An 18714-nucleotide genomic window follows, 5' to 3' on the forward strand; every position below is an offset into this window, starting at 1 on the left:
CAAGTGTTTTTCTCATCATTTACATCCAGAAGTAGAGGTGTGGCAATTCTTGTGAAAAATAACTTACCACTTAAGGTCTTGAATTGTGTGAAAGATAAATTTGGTCGCTTTGTTATAATTAATGGTACTTTACAAGGGCAGAACATTTCCATAATGAATATTTACTTCCCCCTGCCCACCCCCCTGATTTCCTCACTAAGGTATTTCTAGACTTTTCAGAATTAAACTCAGACACTGCAGTGGTTGGAGGAGACTTGAATTGTTTGTTGAACCCCCTTATTGATAAGTTTCCCAGCGGTATAGCTTCACTCTATCCTCAAGCTAAGTCACTTAAAGCTATTTGTGATGATCTGGGGGTATGCTGATGTTTGGAGAACTTTTCATCCCTCCAACAGAGAGTTCACTTTCTTCTCTGCACCTCATGGATGTCAGACTAGAATAGATTACTTTTCTATGCCCAGGACGTCTTTGCAGTCTGTTTCATCCCCTAGGATAGGAAGCATAGTCATATCTGATCATGCGGAGGTGATCCTGGACATAAAACTCAACGGGGCATTCAATCTGTCAAGACATTGGAGGTTGAATACAACCATTCTTAAAAACCATACATTCCCATCATATTTTATTGCAGAGTTGAAAGCATTTTTCTCTGTTAACTCTCAATCAACAGATAACCCCTCGCTCCTTTGGGAAATCTGTAAAGCGTACACCAGGGGTCTGATTATGTCATACACAGCCACTAAGAGATGGAAAAAGCGTGAAAAGCAAAAAACGTTAGAGGGTGAATTAGGAACTAAAGAGAAGGACTACATTACAACTCCCACTCCTGCCCTATTAAAGGAAATATCAGTCCTTAGATCAACGTTGGACTCTCTCCTAACACAGGACGCTGAAAAAAAAAGAGATTTGTCAGGCAAAAGCTATATGAACATGGCGATAAGCCTGGAAAGTACTTGGCATACCTAACTAAAAAGAGAGCTGACTCTCAGTCAATTGCTACTATTACTGATTCTGATGGCAATCATTTATATTAAAATATAATTGATAAATGACTCATTTAAGAACTTTTATGCAAACCTTTATGCCTCAGAACCGTCAAAGGATGCACCCAAATTAATGGAGAACTTATTTTGTAAGATTGAGCTCCCTACTATCTCCGAAGAACAGAGGTCTCTCCTTAATGCCCCTATTACTGAGGAAGAGATAATGTTCGCAATTAAGAATCTGCAAAATGGTAAGGCCCCAGGGTCAGACTGGTTTTGTAGTGAGTTCTATAAAGAGTTCCATGGCCTGATCCTTGAGCCATTGCGTGATATGTTTAACCACTCATTTTCAAATGACCAGCTCCCTCAAACGCTGAGAGAAGCCAACATATCACTTATTCTCAAAAAGGGAAAATGTCCAGAGTCTTGTTCCTCGTACAGACCAATTTACCTTCTGAATGTGGTTAGAAAATTGCTTTCTAAAATTCTAGCCACAAGATTATCGGACTCACTGCCACTAATTGTGAAAGGAGACCAAACTGGCTTCATTAAGGGCCGCAAGTCATGCAACAATGTTGGGCGGCTTCTTAATGTAATTCAAGCCTACCAGCAAAGTGCTATGGATGGTCTTGTGCTCTCCCTAGATGCTGAGAAAGCATTTGATCGTGTGGAGTGGTCTTACCTATTCTTTGCTCTAAATAAATTTGGTCTAGGGGACAACTTTATAAAATGGGTGAAAGTTTTATATGATGATCCTCAGGCTGCTGTCCTTACTAATGGGCTAAGGTCAAATAGCTTCTCTATATACAGAGGTACCAGACAGGGCTGTCCTTTGTCCCCTCTCCTCTTTGCACTCGTTCTGGAACCACTGGCCGAGGCCATCAGGGTAACGCCTGCTATACAGGGGCTGCTCATTGGTGATGTTCACCATAAAATAAGCTTGTATGCTGATGATGTCCTGATATTCATCTCTAGTCCCGAGACTTCAATTACATCTCTTATTAATATTATTGAATTATTCAGCGAATTCTCAGGCTACAAGATTAACTTAACTAAATCAGAGGCTATGCCACTCTGTACCTAATACTTCTCCCCCCTTCCCTTTAAAATTGTCTCCCTCAGGTTTTATGTATCTGGGTATATTCGTAACTCCTAAATTCCAGGAAATGTACAAAGCCAATTTTGTTCCCTTGTTTGATACAATAAGACAGGATCTGGAGTGCCATGACTCTCTCCCGATTTCTTGGTTGGGTAGAATATCCCTCTTGAAAATGAACATTTTACCTAGACTACTTTACCCAATCCAAATGATCCCAGTATTACTCTCCAATAAGGTAATAAAGGATGTAAATGGATGGCTAAGTTTCTTTATATGGAGTAAACGCAAGCCAAGACTTAAGATGGCAATATTGCAGCTGCCAAGTTCTATGGGTGGCTTGGATCTGCCCAATATCTGGTTCTATCAGTGGTGTGCCCACCTATGTTATATTTCTGACTGGATCACAAACGATGACTCCTCTATTTGGTTAGACATTGAGACTTCTCTTTCAAAATACCCCTTACAGGATCTTTTATTTTTCAGAAGTTTCAAGTCTGTAGAAGATCACTGCAATAATCCCGTTACACTTAACACACTCAAAGTATGGAGGTCAGTTCAACGCTTCCTGGGAAGGTCCAAACTAACCTCTGCTCTTACCCCTATTCTTAACAACTCAGATTTTGGTCCAGGATTGTTGGATGCTTGCTTTCACTTTTGGCTTAATATGGGCATACGCAGACTAAATGACTTATTTGCTGATAAGATTTTATTGTCATTTGAGCAGATGGTCGAGAAATATCAACTCCCAAAGGAGGACTTTTTCCGCTTCCTACAAGTAAGACATTATATTCTGAAGAGCACCACCTTAATTGGTAACCCTGATATGTCTGTCATTGAAAGAATGCTTTTTTTCACCACAAAGGAAAATGTCTGTAAGTCTGTTTTATGATACTTTAAGGTCCTTTTCTGCTGTCAACACACAGAGGGTGAAACAAGTGTGGGAGAAAGAATTGTCTGTTACTATTGACGAAGAGATGTGGGAGGACATTTGGAGATATGCAAAAACAATATCTATATGTAATCGTACTAGAGCAATCCAATTAAGAATAATACACAGATTGCATATATCCCCAAATCGCAGACATGCTTTTAGCCCCACTTCCTCTTCTCCTCAGTGTCTTAAATGCAAAACTGATACAGGTACCCTAACACATTGTTTATGGTCATGTACCAAAATACAAAGATACTGGTCTGGTGTTCTGCCAGAAATTGAAAAGATCCTAGGGGTCGATCTAGAATTGGACCCAGTTTCTTTACTGTTGGGTCTCCCTAGTAGGCATGTTACTTCTGTGGGTAAGAGGAGGCTTTACAACATCCTTACCTTCGCAGCGAGGAAAAACATCCTTTTACAGTGGACTAGTGATAAGGTTCCTTCTATTAAAGATTGGCATAAGATACTATTTGAATGGGTGCCTCTGGAATATCTGACATGTACATTGCATTCTAAAACAGATCAGTTCTACAAAATATGGGAACCTTATCTAAATGACCTAGAACCTGAGGTATCAGCTATTATGCTACAAGGATTCTCTTAGAATGGTGGTGATCTATGTATTTCAGAATTACACTGCACGTTCCATGTGTGGAACCTAACTTATTGGTTTAAACTGAGCTTTTTTTGTTTAATTTCTGTTTGTAAGTTTGTTTAAAATGTATGTATTGAGAGACGCAATGATGGGGATGGGGTGAGAGAAGCGCCGAGCGGGAAGAGGAAAATGGTGTACGTATGTATGGGTGTGTATGTATGTGTGTATGTATGTATGTATGTATATATGTATATATATATATATATATATATATATATATATATATATATACGCAGGTATGTGTAAGTGAGTGCTTGTTTTTGTGTGCTTTGTCTCTGTTGTTGTATCTCTTAATATGGGTGGAAATTGTGAAATTCCAATACAAAATACTGTTACAAAAAGAACGTAACAATCATAACTATCTGCTGGCATGTCACTGCTTGGCTGGCATGTCACTGCTTGGCTGGCATGTCACTGCTTGGCTGGCATGTCACTGCTTGGCTGGCATGTCACTGCTTGGCTGGCATGTGTTTTGAGATTTTCACAGACAAAAGATATGCAGTGAAAAAAGTGACAAGTGACCAACAGTCTTGTGCAATCTCTCTCGCTCTATACAAGTATCCTAAGCTAAACAATCAAGAGGGTTTGCAGTTTTTTTGATTCTATCGGCTCCATTGAGCCAGGCAAGCCCAATCAAGCCCAACATTTGAAATGATTTTGAATACTATTTGAACCTAGGCCTGACACACACATGCACACGCACGTACAGTAAGTGCACGCTCTCGCGCGCAGACACACACACACACACACACACACACACACACACACACACACACACACACACACACACACACACACACACACACACACTGTATGATATGCAGGTCAGGTCGAGACCCCCTGTCTCAGGCGTGAAATTAGTACACGTGAAGATTTATGGCAGGGTCGGTCCACAGGCCAAGAGCTGATGGTAAAAAAAGACATCCATCTTCGAGCTGTCTAACAGAGGAGCTGTACACACTTGAACACACACTTGAACACACACATACAGATTTGCTGGAGCTGGAGCATCTGGTCTGGACTGACTTCTCTCTTTATGTGTCCAGAGGGAGATAGATAGCGTAAGCCGGAGACAACAAGAAGAAAGACACTTCAGGGAAACGAGGGCGCAAACATTCCCCTGCAGAGCCAAGATGAGGAATTTGGGAGCATGTCCAACCTGTGACTCTCCCATCGAATCCTAACTTGTTTTATAGGGCAACGTCAAGACACTGGAAAAAAAGCTGTAAGTCAGGGGCATACCAAACTAATCATGGCTTTAATAGGGTTAGAAGAACCAATCAGTTGGGGAGAGAGCCTTTCATCTGTTATCCAAGGAATCTCGTTTCTAAACGACCTACTTATCTGAGTATAACTTAACTCCGGTTAACCCCAAATTCGACACTCTCTCATTGACCTACATACCAAAATCCCTCACTTCTTGATATTATTTTTGTGGACAGATTTTGGGCAGAGTAAATGCTCTCGCATCGCCTCTTCCTCTCTGGTGTATCCAGAGAGCTACTGGAGACCCATAGCAGAGACGGAAAAGGAAGCGAGACACCCCAATCGCTGTTTTCTTCCTGTTTTTCTTTTTCGGGTTCAATGAAAGTCACTGAACTAACTAGACCAGACGCAGCTGCTATTGCATTGGTATCTATGGGAGGCTGACAATTTTCCCCCAATGGTAAACGCCCTGATCTTCATTTATCCACCATCTTTGCCCATATGGCTCAAACAGAGGAAGTGAGTGTGAATGGACTGTGAGCAAAACATAACGGGTACACAATTCTACACAACACTGCCTACTGTCACAATAAAAACCTTCTGGCTCCACCAGCACCTTCGGAGGGGCCTCAGGGGAAGATGCCAGGGATAATAACTGTTTCTTTGAGTCATTTGGAGGGAGAGGCCTAGAAGAGGCCAGGCAGGAAAGAACACACAGGGAACAGTGATTACTTTAGCAGAGAGACAGACAGCAAACATGGGTCTGGCCTGGTCACTCCACAGGGTGAGGAGAGCGACTGTGTTCTTCAACTGTGGTAAATATTCAAACCAGTGCCAAGACTAAAACTCCATGATTGAGTTATCACTTGGGACTGTACTGTAGTGGGGATGACCACGACTTACACTAAACTATGACTAATGACTATGCATCGTCAGACAACCAAAGGTCCATTTATTGGATATACAGTGCCTTGCGAAAGTATTCGGCCCCCTTGAACTTTGCGACCTTTTGCCACATTTCAGGCTTCAAACATAAAGATATAAAACTGTATTTTTTTGTGAAGAATCAACAACAAGTGGGACACAATCATGAAGTGGAACGACATTTATTGGATATTTCCAAGTTTTTTAACAAATCAAAAACTGAAAAATTGAGCGTGCAAAATTATTCAGCCCCTTTACTTTCAGTGCAGCAAACTCTCTCCAGAAGTTCAGTGAGGATCTCTGAATGATCCAATGTTGACCTAAATGACTAATGATGATAAATACAATCCACCTGTGTGTAATCAAGTCTCCGTATAAATGCACCTGCACTGTGATAGTCTCAGAGGTCCGTTAAAAGCTCAGAGAGCATCATGAAGAACAAGGAACACACCAGGCAGGTCCGAGATAGTGTTGTGAAGAAGTTTAAAGCCGGATTTGGATACAACAAGATTTCCCAAGCTTTAAACATCAGACCACTGCAAATCTACCAAGACCTGGCCGTCCCTCTAAACTTTCAGCAAATACAAGGAGAAGACTGATCAAAGATGCAGCCAAGAGGCCCATGATCACTCTGGATGAACTGCAGAGATCTACAGCTGAGGTGGGAGACTCTGTCCATAGGTCAACAATCAGTCGTATATTGCACAAATCTGGCCTTTATGGAAGAGTGGCAAGAAGAAAGCCATTTCTTAAAGATATCCATTAAAAGTGTCGTTTAAAGTTTGCCACAAGCCACCTGGGAGACACACCAAACATGTGGAAGAAGGTGCTCTGGTCAGATAAAACCAAAATTGAACTTTTTGGCAACAATGCAAAACGTTATGTTTGGCGTAAAAGCAACACAGCTCATCACCCTGAACACACCATCACCACTGTCAAACATGGTGGTGGCAGCATCATGGTTTGGGCCTGCTTTTCTTCAGCAAGGAAGATGGATGGAACCAAATACAGGACCATTCTGGAAGAAAACCTGATGGAGTCTGCAAAAGACCTGAGACTGGGAAGGAGATTTGTCTTCCAACAAGACAATGATCCAAAACATAAAGCAAAATCTACAATGGAATGGTTCAAAAATAAACATATCCAGGCGTTAGAATGGCCAAGTCAAAGTCCAGACCTGAATCCAATCGAGAATCTGTGGAAAGAACTGACAACTGCTGTTCACAAATGCTCTCCATCCAACCTCACTGAGCTCGAGCTGTTTTGCAAGGAGGAATGGGAAAAAATGTCAGTCTCTCGATGTGCAAAACTGATAGAGACATACCCCAAGCGACTTACAGCTGTAATTGCAGCAAAAGGTGGCGCTACAAAGTATTAACTTAAGGGGGCTGAATAATTTTGCACGCCCAATTTTTCCGTTTTTGATTTGTTAAAAAGTTTGAAATATCCAATAAATGTCGTTCCACTTCATGATTGTGTCCCACTTGTTGTTGATTCTTCACAAAAAAATACAGTTTTATATCTTTATGTTTGAAGCCTGAAAAGTTCAAGGAGGCCGAATACTTTCGCAAGGCACTGTATATTGGATAATGGTATTTTACAGACAGAATGAACTATAAGGCCAACACTGAGTTTATGTGAGGTTCACACCAGCAACACTAGTTACGACTCAAACACAGGAAGTGAGTGTGGACGGATTGTGAGCAAACACAATGAGTACACAATTCTACACAACAGTGAGTGATCACTTCGGAGAAACCTTCCAGCGCCCAGTTGTAGACAAGAAACAGTCCCAAAAACAAACAAACAAACATGGGTTTCCTTCGATTCAAACAAAGGAAGTGTCACTTTCATCGTCCTATTTGGCAAATAAATATTTTCTAAAGCAGGGCGAGGTCTGTCTGTCTGTCTGTCTGCCTGCCTGTCTGTCTGTCTCTGTGTGTGGACTGCTTTGGATGAGTAATGGACAGATACCGTTCAATGACAAACCAGTCACACCCTATCTGTAACTTCAAGATCCTTTGTCACCAAAGCTTCAAAAGGCTTTACATAAAATGTCATTGCCAATGTCATATTTCTCTTTGAAAGCCAGTAAAAAAGGCTGTAGAGGCTGATTGTACTCTATATTATACTGATTATACTCTTTCATTCTAAAGTGCCTTCCATGAGAGGAGCGCGTGTATTGTCTATACTTCATAACTCACAAAGACCCAAATCACTAGGCCCACAGTGTACTGAACATATGAGTCCCATTAGTCCTTTGCAGGCAGACAACAAAATAATTGAGATGGAGGTAGAGGAAATGTTGTTTTTGCACCGTAACCTCCGTCTCATGTAAGGCTGTGTCTGTGGCTATTGGGGAAGGGGCCCTTATCCATCTGAACAGAAGGACAAACAGCAAAGAAGGGCCTCTTGTCTCCCTGCTGAGAGAATGTGCGGGTAACTGCCAAAATGAAGGAGGCACCAACTTGGTACCTTAATAGGGTGGTGGACGACCACAAGCCAGAACAGCTTCAAAGCACCTTGGCATAAATTCTACAAGAGTCTGGAAGTCTATTGGAGGGATGCGACACCATTCTTCCACGATAAATTGTATCATTTGGTGTTTTGTTGATGGTGGTGGAAAACGCTGTCTGAGGCGCCGCTCCAGAATGTCCCATAAGTGTTCAATTGGGTTTAGATCTGGTGATTGAGACGGCCATGGCATATGGTTTACAATGTGTTCATGCTCATCAAACCATTCAGTGACCATTCGTGCCCCGTGGATGGGGGCATTGTCATCCTGTGGGGGCATAACCATGGTAGCCAAAATAATGTCAAGAAAAAAGAAATTGTGCCGTCTGGTTTGCATAATATAAGGAACTTTAAAGGATTTAGACTTTTAAGTTTCATACTTAAGTATATTTGAGCAATTACATTTACTTGTGTTGCTTAAGTATATTTAAAGCCAAATACTCTTAGACTTTGAATCAAGTAGTATTTCACTGGGTGACTTTCACTTTTACTTGAGTAATTTATTAAGGTACCTTTACTCAAGTATGACAATTGGGTACTTTTTCCAGCAATTACTTTCCATACAGTACAGAACTACATGTAACTGCATGATCCATCTACATAGCATCATGATTTTGGTATAATCTACACACACAAATCAATAACAATCAGTTAAGTCGTGCCTTAATAAGTGTGTCTAAAGTGAACAGCATTCTTTCCCTCTACTATAGTCAATCTCCCAGGTTAGGTCCAAATGAGAGAGCTCACCCCACATACCAGGCATTCCTGCCCAGGTCAAGCTCCAGCTATGCTCAGCTATGCTGACCCATGTAGCACTTGCACAGCCCACCTCCTGCTGCTTAGCCTACACACACACACACACACACACACACACACACACACACACACACACACACACACACACACACACACACACACACACACACACACACACACACACACACACACACACACGCGCCAAACGAACGTACACACAAATAAATGCCCTCACACACTGGAATGATCTCACCCATGTATGAGCGCACATACACATTAGTGATGGGGGAAAAAACAATACAATTACATATTGGGATATTATTTTTGGCGATATATCATATCGTATCGTTTTAACAAGATTGCAATATTATTTTTGTGCTAGTTTGCTGTAGCTATGCCAAAACGTTCCTTTATAGCATGTTCTCCATCTCCTTTCTAAATAGGGAGCCCATTTGTTTCCAGCACTTTCATTTCCATGACTGATCAAAACTCATTTTAATCATGGCTCTCTCGTCTGCAGCAGATGGTGAGCAATATGTTTGAAACACCGAATCGCAATAAAATCACAGCATCGAATTGCAATACATATAGAATCGTGAGAATCGCAATACATATCGTGATAATATCGTATTGAGAGGTCCCTGTGAATTCCCAGTCCTAATACACATGCACGCACAAGGGTCTGAGCTGTGTGTTAAACCATCACCATGTTGGGCAGTAAGCTGCTGTCGGGAGGGTGAGGGAGGTAGGGGGATACTAGACTTCCACAATGGGGGGTCAGAGGGCTTTGATCATGGGGGAGGTGACCCTGTGTGGCCCCTGGCTTGTAAGAGGACATCTGGCCTGAGGTGGCCCAGCTGGGAGTGAAACTTTGTAAACTCCATATCAGTCTTTACGAGACATCTTCAAGAAGAAGCAGCTGCTTAACCACAGGTTTTGTGTTAACTACAGAGGCGGGATTAGAAGACACTAGCACAAAGTGATTATTTGACAACTGTGACTTGTTAACCTCTCAGTTTTAGACCCTGACTCGGGCATCAGATAGGTCAATAGGTACTAATAATAGTCGCTATACCCCCCCTAAAATGGTACCTGACAAAGTGAATTGAGTCAACGCATATATCTTTCATTATGTAATGAATCACAGTTGTTTCCAAAGCTGGCAATGAGTTTGTTCTACTTCCTTGTTTAATTTTGCGTTCCCAACAAGCAGTATGCTTGCAGAAATAAATAAAAACATGGATTCCCTGAGCTAGCAGGGCGTTAAGGGGGGGGCAGTGAATTCCTCATAGGCTCTCTCACGCCTCGGCTCGAATCCAAAAAGGCCAGCTTCTAACCCAAAGAACTCGCGGCATTTTCCTCCACTCACACGTTCAACCTGAACACTGACAACTCGGCCCATGTTAAAAAAAAGTTTAGATACAAATTCTATGTGAGAACACCCTTTCTGATTCTCCCTCTTTTCCAGTTCTCTTCACAGATCTCCTTGGGAGTTGCGGCTGAATTTGCAGTGTCCTAGCTGCTACTGTAGAACGTATTCTCTTTATTTGTCTGACGCTCTAAAATGAGCATTGAAAGAATTCCATGCATTTAAATTAGAATATTGGTAGACAGATTTGCATCATTCATTATGTATTAAAAGCTTTCATTAATGAGATCTTGGATAAACAGGCATTCCACAGGCTCTCATTCATTCTTTGATCATCTCTGACAAATTCATTTCTTAATTCATTCACTGTATTAAAAGTGATCGGTTTAAGATAGACCGTCTCGTTCCTAACAGCTGTTTGAACCAATAAAAGCCAAGGTGATGTCATGATCAAAAAGGCGGGCTCTAACAGCCTAATCAGCCTATAGCCTTTGTTACGGATACAAGTATCCTGTGTGTGTATCCTGTGTGTGTTTCTTTTCTCTCCGTCTCCCCTCACAGGTGAAAATCATCACTCCCCAATCAGTCAACAATCCAATCAACAATCAGAAGACACACCTCCTCCTGTTTCCTACCCTATCACAGTTCCTTCCCCATGGTTTAAAAACCCCATCATTTGTTTGCTCTGGAGCTCAATCTCTTAGTAAATGCCATGTATGTAGATCTGTGTTTCACTCTCTCGTTGTGTCTTAAACCTCTCTTTTGTTTGAGCACCTCCAAATCACTTTGTCATCTCCTGTGAGTATTGTTTTTGCTTATGGTGTTTGCTGGTGGGAAAAGGGGAAACCAAGACAAGTCGCCCATGGGAATACACTACCCGTAGGTGAACTTTGTTAAATACACTAGTTAGAACTGGGCGGACCACCCACTGTATTTTTGGTTAGTTAGCTGTTGTTAAAGTAGGCTAGTCTAGCTTAGGGATGTTTTTGCATATTTGTTTCTTTCCTTGGGTCCAGCTCAGCCCCTTTTCCTGCTCCCCCCCCATTACCGTGTGTTTATCAAATAAACCTTGAGTTTGACGGTAGATTTCAGTTGTCCTGGTTATTACGTTCACACTTTTACTTTGTCACAATTATAATTTGCATGAGTTATGTTACGCGTCTCATTACCATCCCCCCCCTAGACTGTCGGGCCAAAAGGGATTCGTAACAGCCTTATTGTTTCAAGTTCGTTCTCATGCTGGGTGAATGGAATGCCGTTAAAGTGCTTCTCTCATCCACCCAAAAGCCTTGTGTATATACTGTACCATCTCCCATACATCCTTGGGAAGCTCTGTCCACTCAACTCCTCTCCCCTCTAACTGTATATAGCTCCCCTCTTCTCCCCTCCTCGTCCCCGTCCTCCCTCCCGCTCTACCCGGCCAGTCTCTCAACTAACTCTCATTGCCTATATCTCACACTCCCACTCTTGTTCCTCACTTCTTCATCCCACTCTCTCTCTCGCCTATCCACTTTCTTCCACCCTCCTGTCTCAAACTCTTATTTTTCTGTCTAACTCATCTCGCTCTCTCCCTGGCTAGTCTTGGCTGGTGCTGAGTGGTGTCATGGCAGAACGGGTGTGTACCTGTGTTGCTCGGTGCAGGGGGAGAGGGTGAGCTAATGGCTGACAGATGTTTGGAGGAGGAGACACTCTAGGACAAGACATTCTTAAGCAGAGCACTGTTCCAATCACACACTGTTGAGTAGGGCCAAGCTAGCACACAATAAACATATAAACAGTTCTAGACCATTCTGTTAATACAAGACAACCTTGCTGTAAATAGCCTTTCTACACCACAAGATTGTGTTTATCAGTAGGCGGTTATGCACTCATGTGTGCTGTGTTCCTTATCAGCCATTCAGGCCACAGCTTCAGTCATCCAGACCACATTTTGAGACTAATTGCCCCCCTAATAGGGCTAGACATTGGCTGGTTTTCTCTCTGTCTCCTTCTCTCTCTCTCCCTTTCTCTCGCTCTCCTTCTCTCACTCTATGAATCTGGGAAACATGCCAGACAGGGAGAAAGCGGGGAAAAAAGGCAGAGACGAAAGAGAGAGGGGGAAACCTTAAACTGACAGAACACAGTGAAAAACCTCAACCTTTCCCTTAATGAGCTTTACAAGCTGCTCTGTGTAGGAGAGCAAACAAGTGTTTCCACTGAGGGCATTCTTGGATGGCTCTGAAGGGGTATAATAGGGAAGACATCAAAACTAGGAAATAACATATATGGAACGATGTAACCAAAAAGTGTTAAACAAATCAAAATATATTTGAGATTCTTCAAAGCAGCCACCCTTTCCCTTGATGACAGCTTGCACACTCTTGGCATTCTCTCAACCAGCTTCATGAGGTAGTCACCTGGAAGGCATTTCAATTAACAAGTGTGCCTTAAGTTAATGTGTGGAATTTCTTTCCTTAATGTGTTTGAGCCAATCAGCTGTGTTGTGACAAGGTATACAGAAGATAGCCCTATTTGGTAAAAGACCAAGTCCATATTATGGCAAGAACAGCTCAAATAAGCAAAGAGAAATGACAGTCCATTACTTTAAGACATGAAGGTCAGTCAATACGGAAGATTTCAAGAACTTTGAAAGTTTCTTCAAGTGCAATCACAAAAACCATCAAATGCTATGATGAAACTGGCTCTCATGAGGACCGTCACAGGAATGGAAGACGCTGAGTTACCTCTGCTGCAGAAGTTCATTAGAGTTAACTGCAGATTGCAGCCCAAATAAATGCTTCACAGAGTTCAAGTAACAGTAACATCAACGGTTCAGACGAGACTGCGTAAATCAGGCTTCATGGTTGAATTGCTGCAAAGAAACCACTACTAAAGGACAACCACTACTAAAGGACAAGCATGGGCCAAGAAACACGAGCAATGGACATTAGACCAGTGGAAATTTGTCCTTTGGTCTGGCGTCCAAATTTGAGATTTTTGGTCCAACCGCCGTGTCTTTGTGAGACGAGGTGTGGGTGAACGGATGATCTCCGCCTGTGTATTTCCCACCGTAAAGCATGGAGAAGTTGTTATAGTGTGGGTGTGCTTTGCTGGTGACATTGTCTGTGATTTATTTAGAATTCAAGGCACACTTAACCAGCATGGCTACCACAGCATTCTGCAGCGATACGCCATCCCATCTGGTCTGGGCTCTGGGGGACTATCATTTGTTTTTCAACAGGACAATGACCTAAAACACCTCCAGGCTGTGTAAGGGCTATTTTACCAAGAAGGGGAGTGATTGAGTGCTGCATCAGATACACTGGCCTCCATAATCCCCCAACCTCAACCAAATTCAAATAGTTTGTGATGAGCAGAGTAATTGAAAAGCAGCAAACAAATATTCAGCATATGTGGGAACTCCTTCAAGACTGTTGGAAAAGCATTCCAGGTGAAGCTGGTTGAGAGAATGCCAAGCGGGTGCAAAGCTGTCATCAAGGCAAATGGTGGATATTTGAAGAATCTCGAATATAAAATATATTTGTTTGACACTTTTTTGGTACTAAATGATTCCATGTGTTATTTCATAGTTTTGATGTCTTCACTATTATTCTACACTGTAGAAAATAGTAAAAATAAAGAAAAACCCTTCAATGAGTAGGTGTTCTAAAACTTTTGACCGGTAGTGCGTGTGTGTGTGTTCTAAAACTTTTGACAGGTAGTGTATGTATGTGTGTGTGTGTGCGTGCCTACGTTTGTGCATGTGTGTGTGCACGCTTGCCTAACTGTAGTGCTTGTGTGTGTGGTTGAGGTGCGACAAAAAAAAATCCTCATTGTCTGTCTTTCCCAATTGTTTGTTATATTGGTCTATTTTCTCTGGGACCATCAATCACCTCTCTGGCCACAACAGCACAAGACCAGTTAATTAACAACTGCCATGAACCTAGCCAGAGCCACCAACATGTCAGCAATACTACACTGGTGGTCAATGACCAAAGTGGCAGGCTTCACAAACAACTGTGAACAACTGTTCCTGCATGGAAACCAATCAGAAGTAGTTTACTGGCAACAGGGGTGAAACCCCCCCCCCCCCCAAAAAAAAAACAATGCTGAAGTGAAGTACATCATTCAACAGCAGTGATCAGGATTTGCTTGATATAAATGGAAGGCAGACATCACATTAATTATCTTCTAATGTTCACCGAAATATATGAGTCTGTATGATAAAGACGATTCATAGAGATACTGATGGTTTGGAGCCAATTAGAATATGCTGCTATTTCATTGGCGCATAATGTACACAGTGCACTCAAAGGCACTGGTTTAGTGAATGTTGACATTACATCTTTGAAGCTGGACAGATGTGCAAGGCTGCGCCTCTTCTTTTTCTGAACTCTGTCTTCTTTAAATGACTGTGTTTAGTTATTTAATATAAAAATATACACGCATCAGACTGTCCCAAGTTAAATTGACCAATCAGACAAGCACGTTACTGTTGGATTATGTACAATAGCCAAATAATTACAAAGTACATTTTTGAAGATAAAAAAGGAAAACATTTGTTTGTCAACAGACGAATTGTCCTCTAGAACGTATATTTAAAAAAAAAATCTAAATAATAAAAAGCATTTACCTCGGCATGACAGCAAACGATTGCGACTAGTAGACACAAAAGGACACTTCGAAACTTCTGCGGAGAACACAAATAATACAGTTGCTTCAGTGACAGCCTGACAGTCAAAACATAACAAAACGGAAGAAACCTAAGTATTTATGAAAACGATGTCTTCCTTTTTTCCAAAACGTACCATGTTAGCGGGTGATGACCCAAAGGCAGAGGGGAGACGGCAGTGTTCCGACTGAGACAAAGGAGGAGAGGAAAATTAGATTGGCGAAATTTGAGCACCACGGAGGAATTTTTCCGGTCTGTCTCCCCCTTCTGTGACTTGGCCAATAGAGCTCGATGCACTCGAATCGGACGGAGAAACTGCAGCAAGAAGTGAAGTGCTCAAGGATGGACAAATGACGTGGAGAGAGTTGATTCAACGTTTAATGTTATCAAACAATACATGTGCCATCCATGGTTCCTTAGTTGACTTACTCAGGAACCATGGATGGCATGGTTACGCAGGAGGTTTTTTTACAATTTTAAATCCCCCCCAAATTGTTGTGTTTTAAAAAAAAAAACATATCATAGGCTAATCATATCATAATAAGTACACAGCAATATGTGTTATTCCACATTGAATCAACACTTTTCATATCTTAATAGTTTATCAAACTTGCAAAGTCCAGTGCACAGTGGCTTCGCATGTAGATGTCAGTGTGTCCGTCATGGGATATAAAGAATGCAGCACCGCCCTCTGACGACAAGTTATAACACCTACCGTAGATGTACAGTAAGTACAGTAGTATACCTAACAAGATAATGATGTGGATCATAAATCAAATTGTATAGATTTATTGATTTTGAAGAATGCACGCGTATACGACACAATGCAACAAAAGAAAAGAAAGAATGTGCTATTTCAAATCGATGCATTACTGTAAAAAAATGTACATGAAAAATATTTTAACTCTTCTTGCACAAAAAAAAATGGCACCTTAAATTCCTACTACTAACAACTCAAATAAGAACTTCCAATATTTTGTTTACCCAAATGTATGTTCATTTTTGGACATTAACACATTTGAACAAATTATGTTAACTGTGTGTCTAAACATGAATATTCAATTACGGTCCTTTTTTTAATTGCTTTGGTACTATTTTGACTAGTATGTGGTACACTTTCAATTTCACAACTCTTCAATTTCACAACTCTTCAATTTCACAACGCTTCGTACAAAACTCAAAACAGATCTTCAAAGAGACTGTTTTTCAAAAGTTTAAGCACATTTTCAATTGACTAAGTACACCACACAAAATCAAACAGAATTTTTTTCACCAAACCTAATAAGTGTTTCATCTAGAAATACCTTTCATATAAAGAAATTGCCTTTCACAATGCAATGCTCACAATACTTTTCATCTGATTCTTTTCTCATTTGTTGAAATACATTTTACCATCATTTAATCCAACTGCAATTAGTTGTTAATCACTTATCCGTTTGGTAAACATATAGATTTTAAACTGTTTTGTCTACTATATATGGATTTTGAGAACTACAGAAATAGAATGTGTGTTTGTAAAGTATAAACATCTAAATGACATGTACGATACAAGATACCCATACATAACGACTACTCGTTATTGCTAACTGATTTCACACAGTGGTAACCACAATTGGTCACCATAAAAGAGGGTGTGTGAACACCTGCAATTATGTTTAATGTGGAGCAGGGTAGACGGCAAGGGAGAGGAAGAAATCAAAGAGCTAGAGGACAAAGGGCACGTCAGAGATGTGGGCATGGGCCCCACCAAAGAGGTGGCCATGGGCCCCACCAAAGAGGTGGGTATGGGCCCTGTCAAAGAGGTGTGAGGGAGGCAGGCGGCAGGGAACTAAGGAAGTCCCGCCCATCGTCGTTGACCATGTGGTAAAAAAGAGGTCTTACCGTGGCCGAGGCTGCCAGATTAGTTCACCCAAATCTGAAATGATCAACTGTAAATTCGATCATGAGAACATTTCACCAAGAATACCGGCAAGTCTGCAGGATTTGCACTGTGCTTTACCTTTACATTAACAGTACATTACATATCCTAATGCAATGTCAATTCACAAAGCATGTTACAGTAGTCTTGCAGTATGATCTATTGACAGCATGCTCTGTTCTACCCTCAGAATTCATGGTGGTGGCCGAGCCGTGTGCTGACCGACCAGCAGGAATGGGCAGTGGTGGAAGTGGTAGAAATGGTGAGGACCAGGAATGACATACAGCTGTACGGCTGTCCGAAATAAAGCAGGCCATTTAGGAGAACGATGACTCCTTTACCAATGTGGCATCCATCAGCCTACCAACAATCGCTCGCCTTTTGAAGAGGCACCAGGTATCTTAGAAACACATTTACCTGGTGCCTTTTGAGAGAAACAACAACCGGGTGAAACAACTTCAGGCCGAGTATGTTCAGGTACAGCACTATATACTGTATTACTGTTAGTATTTGATGCACACTTCACAATATCATATTGGAACTACACTGTAAAAATAACTAACCAAAATATATTTTTAGAGGGTGGTTGTGCTTGATGCTGCTGTGAACCATCACAATAATATCTTTGATGATGAAGCGGGCTTCAAAAACTGGCCAAAACTCGGCGCCGTGGGCGGAACCTCATCGGGCCAACAGGTGACCTGGACAACGTGGAGGAAACATCTCCAGCTATCTCTGAAGATGGTGTGGTAGGACGTAGGCCATTACTTGGGTCCTAAAATGCTGCACACCTAAATGTGTTTATCAATGAAATTGAGCAGGCCTGTCAAGGTGAAAGGGTCATTATGTCATTGTGTGGGACAATGTCAGGTTCAACCATGCAGAGGTGGTTCAGGCATGGTTTCGGGCCCATCCCCGATTCGTGACCCTATACCTGCCCCCATGCTCTCCTTCCCTCAAATCCTATTGAGGATTTTTTTTGTCAGCATGGGGGTGGAAGGTGTACGATCGCCATCCCCATGAGCATGCCACCCTCCTTCTGGCCATGGATGAGGCATGCGATGACGTCAATGCAGACCAATGTCAAGCCATGCCTAAAGGTTTCCCCATGGTGCATGAACAATGAAGACATTCACTGTGATGTGGATTAGAATTTATGACCAAATGCTCAAGACAGGCTTGGTGCAATGCTAAACGTTATGTTTTATTTTCATTCATTTAATTTGTTACATTTGATTACAGACAGTACACCTATGTTACAAATGTTTGTTTTTTTGCATGAATGATTGTAGAATATGTCTTCATTGATCACATCTTTGATTACACATTGGATAGATTTTATAGAAGTTATACATTTTCTGTCAATTTTGGGGGGTACTGTAAGCTTATTGCCTAATGTGAAAACGGTATAATTTACAGTATTGTAGCATATTACATTTCTAAGGGCGATTTGAAACACCCATCTTGCATCGTTTGCTATTGGATTAACTGGTACTAATACGACTAAATTGAAAAGATATCATCATTATATTGTGTTTTGGTGATTACACCAATGTTATCATGACATTTCACAATACACTATTTTGAATCCATGGTTGTGTGGTGAGAGATGTTTACAATGCAAATTAATGCACAATGACAGGTTTTGAATGAAAGACTGGCGGCGTTACAAGTGAGACCAGTTTGGAGTTTTTTTACTGAGAGTTGT

General features: G+C 41.5%; 1 protein-coding gene across 1 annotated transcript in view; it reads right to left on the reverse strand.

The window, feature by feature from the left end:
• LOC139413090 (follistatin-related protein 1-like) overlaps positions 1–15708 on the reverse strand; it is a 28333-nt gene extending 12625 nt beyond the window's left edge. Inside the window, exons 1-2 of the mRNA XM_071160142.1 lie at positions 15225–15708; positions 15050–15106 (exon numbers count right to left, since the gene is read on the reverse strand). Coding sequence (XP_071016243.1) covers positions 15050–15106; positions 15225–15227 — 60 coding nt within the window. The 5' untranslated portion in view covers positions 15228–15708. The remainder of the gene's footprint in view (positions 1–15049; positions 15107–15224) is intronic.
• Between the last annotated feature and the right edge of the window lie 3006 nt (positions 15709–18714).

Source organism: Oncorhynchus clarkii, chromosome 7 (assembly GCF_045791955.1).
Source record: "Oncorhynchus clarkii lewisi isolate Uvic-CL-2024 chromosome 7, UVic_Ocla_1.0, whole genome shotgun sequence".
NCBI lineage: Eukaryota > Metazoa > Chordata > Actinopteri > Salmoniformes > Salmonidae > Oncorhynchus > Oncorhynchus clarkii.